This window comes from Lissotriton helveticus, chromosome 1_1 (genome assembly GCF_964261635.1).
Source record: "Lissotriton helveticus chromosome 1_1, aLisHel1.1, whole genome shotgun sequence".
Lineage (NCBI taxonomy): Eukaryota > Metazoa > Chordata > Amphibia > Caudata > Salamandridae > Lissotriton > Lissotriton helveticus.
Genome location: NC_136057.1, coordinates 1,451,797,687 through 1,451,807,687, shown reverse-complemented (window position 1 = coordinate 1,451,807,687; position 10,001 = coordinate 1,451,797,687). Strand labels below are relative to the sequence as shown.

Here is a 10,001-nt window from a genome sequence, read left to right as displayed (position 1 = left end):
GTGAGGGGTTGAGGGTGGGTGAGGGGTTGAGGGTGGGTGAGGGTGAGTGAGGATGAGGGTGAGTGAGGGTGAAGGTGGGTGAGGGTGGGTGAGGGTGAGTGAGGGTGAGTGTGGGTGAGTGTGGGTGAGTGTGGGTGAGTGTGGGTGAGTGTGGGTGAGTGTGGGTGAGGGATTGAGGGTGAGGGGTTGAGGGTGAGTGAGGGTGAGGGGTTGAGGGTGAGTGAGGGTGAGGGGTTGAGGGTGAGTGAGGGTGAGGGGTTGAGGGTGAGTGAGGGTGAGGGGTTGAGGGTGAGTGAGGGTGAGTGAGGGTGAGGGGTTGAGGGTGAGGGGTTGAGGGTGAGTGGGGGTGAGTGAGGGTGAGGGGTTGAGGGTGAGTGAGGTTGAGGGTGAGTGGGGGTGAGTGAGGGTGAGGGGTTGAGGGTGAGTGAGGGTGAGGGTGAGTGAGGGTGGGTGAAGGTGAGTGAGGGTGGGTGAAGGTGAGTGAGGGTGGGTGAAGGTGAGTGAGGGTGAGTGTGGGTGAGTGTGGGTGAGTGTGGGTGAGTGAGGGTGAGTGAGGGTGAGTGAGGGTGAGGGGTTGAGGGTGAGTGAGGGTGAGTGAGGGTGAGGGGTTGAGGGTGAGTGGGGGTGAGTGAGGGTGAGGGGTTGAGGGTGAGTGAGGGTGAGTGAGGGTGAGTGAGGGTGAGTGAGGGTGAGTGAGGGTGAGTGAGGGTGAGTGAGGGTGGGTGAGGGTGAGGGTGAGTGAGGGTGAGTGTGAGTGAGCTACATCTAATGACTTCAGAGGACTGCTTATAGACTGTTTAAATTACAACCACTGTCGATAGTAAGTACTATTGACCCTGATAACACCCTAATATATGTCCAAAGTCACAGTTTGGTAGGACTGAGCCAGACCAATGTATATGTTTCTATAAGTGTAGTCAGGACCATACAAGGGTTAGTTGAATAGCCTTGGCGGAAAACCCTGCTTCATTTTTTCGTATGAAACGATCCAGAGCGCCGCCTCAAATTGACAGGCGAAAGTATGATCTAAACATTACTGACATCTCCATCCTGAGGCGTGGGGTCTATAGCGTGACAGCTCGGTCTACACTTCATGCCCTTGGACGAACGCGGATTGGCTGTTCCGTTCTATGTGTCAGGAGCTCAAGGCTGACAAAACTGATGCCGAACTCCTAAAGGAAGTTTTAGAAAAAATGCGCTTGAGATGAGTAGCAACCAAATCGAAGGCAGGCAGATTTCGCTTCATTTATATCCAGTATCGTTGTTGTCCTGAGCGGCACCCTCGGGGCAACAGAAGCCGCTGCCATTGCTAAATAAAACAATGCAAACAATAGTTTAAAATATGGCGCGCTGAAGGATCTTAAATACAGCCTTTAACCCCTTAATCCTCGCTAATTGTACAAAACACCCACTGTAACGCAAGAGTCGAAGAGCGTTCTGACGTACCTTGCCTCGTAGTTTTTGCAGATGCGTAAGAAGTAGACAGAGGACTAACGCTTCCCCAGGGTAGGGTAACGGGGCGGCCATTTCAGAAGAGAGCGTTTCCGGTCGAGAGGAATGGCAGCTTCTCGGATGGCCACCATACCCTGAAGATTTGCCGTTTGATGGAGAAAGTAAACACAAATTGAGACAGAACACTTTATTGGTCTAAATGGAGGGAGTCTCCCTTCCAATTAGAAAGCCTGCTTGTGCGTGAGCTTGAGGTCCTTTCTAAGCAAGTCTGGTGAAGATATAAAACACTTTATTGCATTTCGGGTTACGTTATTAAGTGGAGAGGTCATTGAGTCGGTACTTGTTTTTCTAGCCTCTCCAGTGCATGTTTTGTTTGCTTCTTTACTTTTGTAGCAGGTAGTAAGATCTGATAATGTACCCCGAAGGACGGCAATAAGAGACTATACAAAAATGCAAATTCAAAGAAATCGCCCAGCAAAACGTGTGCTCAAAGTCCTGAAACGCAAATAGATTTTCTGCTTGTGACAGGCCAGCTGTTTCTGTAATTCTTACACTATTACGTGATTATGCATGGAGTAAAAGTTTTGAACGCGACATGGCAGGCAGGGGAGGGGGCGGAGCGGGGGTGTGGGAGGAGTGCGGGAACAGACGGGGAGGAGAGTAGGAGGAGGAGAGTAGAGGAGGCACGGCCTAGCGGCCGTGCAATCAAGAAGTGAGGGGGTGGAGCTGGGGGAGGCAGGAGAGTAGGAGGAGGAGAGTAGAGGAGGCACGGCCTAGCGGCCGTGCAATCAAGAAGTGAGGGGGTGGAGCTGGGGGAGGCTGTGTGAGAGAATAGGCAAGGCAGGCGGCTGGGGGCATGTGCACGCGCATTTAAGCTCAATGCGCATGCGCATTGAGCTTAAATTTCTCGTGCACTGCAAGGAATCGCCACGATTCCTTGCAAGTTGGGGATAAAGAGTGGATAAGCCACCATAGACTCGCAAGCTCGATGCGCATGCGCATCGACAGGCGAGACCTAAAAACGACCTACCACTAGTGTCCAGGCTAAGATGCCCTCTGTGTGCATTTTTCATTAAATCCCACACTGGCATCAGTGTGGGTGTAATGTGCTGAGAAGTTTGATACTAAACTTCAGTTTTCAGTGTAGCCATTATGGTGCTGTGAAGTTCGTAATGACAAACTCCCAGCACTATATAATCTTAACGGCAGCACTGCACTTACAATATCCAAGAATGGACTTAGAAACTGTAGGGGTATAGGGCTCATGCACCTGTACCCTTAACACTGTTACAGTGCACCAGCTAGCCAAGGCAGGCGGTTGAAGGCATGGCACAGTCATGTGTGCCATGTTGACTCTTCACTTTGTTCTGCACCAAGACACGCAGCCTGCAAAGCCAGTGTGTGTGTGTGTAAAGGTACAGGACCTCTGAGGGTGGCACAAGAAGTGCTGCAGCCCATAGAGGTCTTCTCTGGTCACAGTGCCCTGGGTACCAGTGGTACAATTTTCCTGGGGCTCACCTGTGGCCAGAGATGCCAATTGGGGTTTGGGTTTCAATGCAGTTTTAGAGAAAGAACATAGGCCCTGGGTACCCGATTAGCAGGAGCCCAGGACACACTCCGTCAAAGCACATCAGCTGTTCAGCAAAAAGTGGGGGCAACCATGCAGAAAGAGGGCACTTTCTCACAACAATCCTCAGTGAAAGATTCAGAATCTACAATAGTAGATTACCACAACATAAAAAAACGAACACATGGGCTTGCGCAAACTGGGGGTTGGATTTGCTATTATTGAAGACTCGGAGTAAGGGTTTGATGCATCTTCATAACTTTACGTACAACTGACAAGAGCTGACCGCCACATTGATCTTAGGTACCAAGGACAGGAGGATTGGGTGAATGGTATGCCCTGTTGGGGATTCAAGCAAAGATCCGCCAGTGCGATTTTTGCACCAACAAAGATGAGATTTAGCTTGTTCAGTTTCAATAAGATTAGTAGACCAAAGGAAAATAAAAGCTTAAAGGAAAAGCAGGATTGAAGTGGAAGTTACTACATGCACAGCAAACCAGAAAACCTGAAGGCAACCAATATTTCAACTTTCCAAAGACTCATTTGTACTAAACAATAACAATTACAATTTATAAGCCTGGCTTTAATAAGCTAACACATGTACAGCATTTGTAGGTCTTATTTTATTAAAGCCAGGCTTTCTGGTTTTTGCAAACCTTTCATGCGAAAACAGACAAAGGAAAACAGATGCAGAAAAATAAGAAAAAAATCATGACGAGAAAATACAAGCATTTGAAATGCAATAGGTCTCGCATGTACGCGTGTTTGAGCTATTGACATTGCAAATAATGCCTTTTATTTTTGCTTTTAAAATATAAATAAATGGCATTGTCATTTACAATGCCAATAGCTTAAACTTGAGTGAACGCGAGACCTATTGCATTGCAAATGCTGGTTATTTAAAAGAGATGCTGAGCTTTTGTAACATTTCCACTTGTAACCACCAGATGGCAGAAGCATATAACCAATGGAAATCTAAGCAATGCTTGTACGTTTTTGTGTGCAGATGGTATGCATGCACTGGCATGGTATTTTGTATATTTGAGGCATATGAAAACATTGGTTTGTAAACATTTGGCCATTCTTGGTGGCTCACCGAGATCGTTGGTGGTTTCTCGCGAAATCCGCAGCACCTTCCTTCCAGCGAACCACCGGAAAATAAATGTTCACACACAAAAACCCGATATACAGTTCTGTAGAAAACAAGCACAGCTGTGAAAGTCCACGCTAATTTAAACAAGATGGCGTCGGACTGTCCACTGTCCGTACGTATGTGTGCATGTTAGCTTTGGCTGAATGGCGAGAGCAGCCATCTTTATGCATCGGTTCGCGTGCATGTTTGGCTTTATCGATTGCAAAAGGCACTAGCAATGGCGAGAACAGCACATACGTGCTGCTAACGCCAGTCGAGACCTAAAAACTACAGGAAATAAATGTAAACAGAAGGATAGCAGGAAAGATAAAGGGGGGGGGCAATGAGGAGGGGGGACAACCCGGGAAAAACCACACACAAGTTCAGACTAAACTTTTTTTTTTAAAGCAACAAAAAAGGGTTGCTTTCTGCATATAGGGCATGTAGGAGATATAGAATGTAATGTGTGATGATGCAGTTTACTTTTAGATGTGAAATAGTCCCTCCTGAATTGCATCGCAGCACTCCATAAGAGACGGAAAGATACATGTATAATGCAAGGTGAAATTGGAATGCTCCTACGGGCATAGCCAAAGCCCACTCCATGTACAAAATTGTAAGAATTGTGACCTGTAAATCATGCAGGCAGCTCAGCTATCAAAAAAGGCCTAAAAAGATACATGGAAGTAAAGACACAACCCGATACATTGCACAGGTAGAGGAAAATCGAAGCGTTTCAAGGACTATGGAAAAAAAATCCAAGACTGGGCAGTTCTGAGGCACTCATCTTAATGGAGTAGCTTTTGCAACCTTTGAAAGCTGAAAAAAGCAAACACACTCACAATAGGTCATAGCCACCAATGCAGACCACCTCGGTGAGGTGTTCGCTTGTGTTAGAAGGACTTCATTGTGACATCATGAATTTATCCTTTCAATAAATACAATTTTATTAGTTCTGGGACATTGAGCAAACACTTTTAACAGATGTAACCTTAAAAAAATGATAACTTACACCAGTCCCTTCCCACTGGCCTTCCGCAAAAAAGAAAACTTTTCACAGCTTTAAGTTGAACATACAACTGAGCTCCCAAAACCCCTGCCTAGCCCGAGAACCATCTTGGAGGAGGGAGATTTGCTACTAATATTTTTTTTACACTGCTCCCTTCAGTTTCTGGAAAGCTAGTAGTGCAGCTGCCACTGGTGGTTTTAACTACTTGGCGCTGTTGGTGATGCCCACTTTTAGGATACTGGGCCAGCACTGGAAGGAAAAGATGGGGGGGCTCAGAAAGGGGGTAAAAGAATTTGATTCTTCATATTTTACCCAGCTCTCAGATCTCCCCCTAATGTGCATTGAAAGTCTTTGTGCAAATGTATTGCTGGCACTGAGAGGGGAGCGGTTCACCATTCGCCGCTTCCCCCAGCCCACTCGCCTTAGTCTGTTGGTTCCCTTGGGTACCCCCTGGGTGTCTCCCTGGGTAGCCCCTAGGTATGAGGGCCTGGTCCAGCACAACCCTCAACAGCAGGCCCAGCCTGTCCAAGCCCCTCCCTCTGCCCCTCCCGCCAAGCGGTGACCTTGAAAAACGCAAAATAATGTCCAATGTCAATGAGTGACCCCCCCCTCCCGGCGGCGGGAGGAGCTGCAGGTCTTACATGATGCAACAGCTTCTGGTTTTCTCCTTTTTGAAGGTGGAGGAGATGATCTCAGAGCGACTAGGGAGATGTAGCAGCCGCTTGGACAAGCTGCGCACAGGGGTCTTGCGCACTGGGGGTGGGGCCTTGTTCATGCACAGCGTGGAGGCGCTCCGGAAGATGCTATGCACACTCTTCTCCGAGGTGAAGGCGGAGCTCTCCAGGTACAATTCAGCACCTAACTGCTTGGATGCAGCACAACCCTGTGGAAAGAAGAAAGGATAAGTCAGGACACTGCATCTTTAGACAGTGAAGGGGCGAGAGTGGCTACATGAGGGTTAAGGAACATCAGGAACCACGGACGCGGATTAACCAAAATGTGGGTGTCAGAGAAATGACATCAAAGATTTGCACATAAATAAAATCATGGAGTTGACCCCTTCTCCTGCTATTTGCCCCTAAAAGGCTGCTGTTCGTTGCAGAGGGGCTAATGGATGGAGGAATACAAACTACAGAAATACTCATGTGCTTCTGGAGTTCAGTTTGCTTGCTTTTTACAGCTGACTTCATGACCTTAGAGACCAGAGGTAGCAATGGGCAAACAAGAGTAAAAGTTGCCGTTTTCCAGCCACTCCACACATATGCTGGTCTTGCTCTTCCCCGCAAGCGACTCGGTTTCATATGTTGTTCCTATGTAAATCTGTTCATGATTTTTGGTTGCAGGTTTGGGCTCAAATTAATGTAATTTTTCACAATTGCATTCCTTTTTCCTACACTAACATTTTTCTAGGAAGTCTTTCTCCCTGCTGGGAGGATGTTGAACTTAACATTCAGATCATTGATTTACTGTTAGCTGTTGCGTTTCAACAGATCACAGCCAACTGGAAGAACTTTTCGAACATCTCCTTTAAAGCATGGTGGTATAACGTTTGTCATAATCATAGACTAGATACTGCTTTTGTCTTTCCAGCTCACATGGCAGCAAAACGCATGGACTTCTGGCTTCCTATTACGCTTTACCTTGATGTATGTGCTAAACGTCTGTTCCACCCGCTACCTTCACAGCAAGAGGTCTCCAAACCACCTTAAATGCCCCTCGCATTCCTTTTCTTCTTAGTTACCACTTATAGGTCCTTCCTTTTGCATAATCATATTTGTACAATTAATGTTTCTCCTTTATTTAGTTCCAATGCCCAGGATTAACTTTCATTATTATTTACAACTATACAGTTCTCACTGCTTACTAATGTTTTCAGCATTTTATATTCTTTTTGCACTTTGTATTGACACCTTGTTTTCCTCTCTTTTTACCAAATAAAATTCTTTTTGAACTAAAAAAAAAAAAAAAAAAAAAAAAGTGTAAAAGTTGCCAGTCACTTCTTCAGAAAAAACAGAGCTCTTAGGAGCACTTTCATGTGGACTGCATTGGGATAAAGAGAGTGTTCCACAATGCTAACATGGAGAGACAGGCTCTTGGATACATATGCATTTGGGAACTCAAATATGTAGCGGACCCGCCCTTGAGTGCAGATGTTGAATATCTCTAAGATCAACCATAAGTGCAGAACCAGGCACAAGAAAAAGATAGCATGCACCCAAGAGGATGGAGATGCAGAGGGTAATTTTGAACTTTAGTCACCGTCAGATGGCTTTACCAAGCAACCGTCTGCGGCCAGCAGACCCTCATCATTAACATTATTAGAATACCAAATTTATAAAGCGCATAGCTAACCAACAAGGGTTTGCCAGCACTATGCTCCTCAAGGTACCACAAGCCAAGTCATCGCTACACAGAAACAGGTCATGTGTCTACACCCTGGGACTATTTGCCAGCTAGCCACCTCTGCCATCCCAGTCTTAGAATTGACAACAACCATAACTGTGGAGGGGAACTTTTGCCAGCAGGTGGAGTGTGTTGGCCCTTAACAGACAGCCCATTACCCATGTTGCGGAAAGGCCTGCAATTGCCTTTTAGTAGGACTTCCTGCCCCGGTCTGCTGGTGGGACTCCATCACGGTCTGTGGGATACACTGGCCCCAAAGACCAGCCCTTGTCCTTGGCTAGGTTCTTCTGAACCAGATTGCCATGAGAATCACACTCCCTGGTCTCATACTGCCAACTAGACCATATTGCCTGCAGGTTGGACTGACTGAGATTTACTACAGCAACCTGCTGATAAGACATCCCTTTTGACTATCCTCGGCTGGCAGCAGAGGTTTCCGTCTCACCCAAAGTGCTCAATGGAAACTGCAAGTCCTGCCTCTCAGTTAAACTGTGTACCCATGGCTACCTTTGGGATCTCCCAAATGCTCTGCCATGACTCTCATAGGTATGCCCCGGGTCAATCTCTGCCAGATTCTCAGAGCACATTGCTACTTGCGAGACTCCCATGCATCCTGGTTTTACTTGCCTAAGGGACCCCTTTGCTTGTGGCTGCCGCTTAGAAAAACCTGTTAACCGCTTAGTGAAACGGCCCTAGGTCTTAATTTATACAAATAAAAAGGTGGAGTGGCCCAGTGTTTTTCTAAAGTGCCCACTGTTGCAGCATTCCAAGGATGCCAGATAGCAAGGCTGTCTAATTCTGATTCTACCACCACCATACTTGACTCCTATATCTCACGCTTGCAGGTTTGTTTTCATCTTTCTCCCTTTATCCCCGTTTAAAAAAAATCTTTCTCCTTCACTTTCCGGTCTTTATCTTGCTCTGGGTCAATGTCTAATGATGAAAAATCCCCAAAAATGAATGCCGGTGCCCAACAGCTGCAACCACCGGCACAAATTAAGCACTGGATCTCCCGCCCCTGCTCTTGTCTGCTTGTGGAAATCCCTGCCCCTGACTTTGGGTAGATTCCGGGCACACTCACCTGCTCGAAGGACACTGGAACCAGCTTCTGGTGGGAAAGCTCCATGAGCGTGCTCAAGTCAGTGCGAAGGTCAGACTTGCAGCCAATCAGCAGCATCCTGGTGCTGGGGCAGAAATCCAGCACCTCTGTTTTCCACTGCATAGGGAAAAACACACCAAATATTACAAATCAGAATTGGCGTGCTGTAAAATCAGAAAAACGCTAATCACACACCTTGAATGGCAAGGTCAGAGTCTCACCGTAAGTTCTTACACTAACATCACTATCGTTTGTGACCAGCAGAGGGTAAAGGACACAATAAGGAAACAATATGCATGCGGCCAGACAATCTAATCCCAACAGAAACATTGGAGATTAAAAGATATTGCCCACCTCTGCCAAAAAACTTGCCCTGGTATATGGTGGTCATTTTTGGCACACTTTGGGCTGCTATGGCATGATTGTGCTCACACTTTGTATTGAGTGGCCTGACAAAAAGGTGGACAAATATGCATAAGGTGGGCATCCATGCGCACGCACTCCCTTTCTTTGGTAGAATGCTGGCCCTGGCATAATGGTGTGAATTCCTGGCCTATTGTGGGCATCCATGGCACCATGATGCCCACCACTGGTAAAATATTTGCTCAGGCACAATAATGACAATTCCTAGCATACGATGGACATTCATGCCAGGATTATACTCTTCCTAAGCATGCCCTGCCCATAGCATGATATCGTCAATTAGTGACATATTGTGGCTATCCATGGCTCGAGTGTGCGAAATGTGAGCATGCAAGGCAAAATCTATCCATGTGTTGCAGTAGTGCATGCGAGTACTTGATGTAAATGGTAAATCGAGATTTAGGCACACCCGGACTGTTCCCCTAAACACCCAGCACGAAAACACTTAAAGCTTTGGTTGTGCCAAGGTGAAAGGTGGCAGGAGCCTTTAAGAAAAACACGTTGTGCCCTGTTAGATTTGTTGAGCCGCCACTGCTACCAGAACTGAAGTTAAACAAACAAGCCTAGATTGACTGAGCTACAGTTTCTGGGTCTGTCCTTTTCCTCCCTCCCACCACAGGCAGACGGGAGAGCTCAACAGTGGCCGATAGTAGCAGAATTCAGCGCAAGACTGATTTGGGCCACGTTTCGCCCACCCTCGGTGCAGTTGGGTGCACGCACTCCCCCGCCCTCCACTGAGGTCATAGCGCCCACTCACCTTCTTTAGCGCACTGTCCAGGGTGTCTGGCCGGCTGATGTCGAAGCACAGGAGGACGGCGTCGGAGTCGCTGTAACAGAGGGGCCGCACATTGTCGTAGTACGGAGAGCCTGGAAGAAACAAGGGAAGATTTGAGGTAGTTGGTACAGACCACTTGGC

The 10,001-nt window shown here is 47.1% G+C and overlaps 1 protein-coding gene across 1 annotated transcript in view; it reads right to left on the bottom strand.

Moving 5' to 3' along the window:
* Positions 1-5,073: 5,073 nt before the first annotated feature.
* Positions 5,074-10,001, bottom strand: part of LOC144773326 (rho-related GTP-binding protein Rho6) — a 60,972-nt gene continuing 56,044 nt past the window's right edge. The window contains exons 3-5 of the mRNA XM_078658280.1: positions 9,843-9,952; positions 8,645-8,779; positions 5,074-6,043 (exon numbers count right to left, since the gene is read on the bottom strand). Coding sequence (XP_078514406.1) covers positions 5,798-6,043; positions 8,645-8,779; positions 9,843-9,952 — 491 coding nt within the window. The 3' untranslated portion in view covers positions 5,074-5,797. The remainder of the gene's footprint in view (positions 6,044-8,644; positions 8,780-9,842; positions 9,953-10,001) is intronic.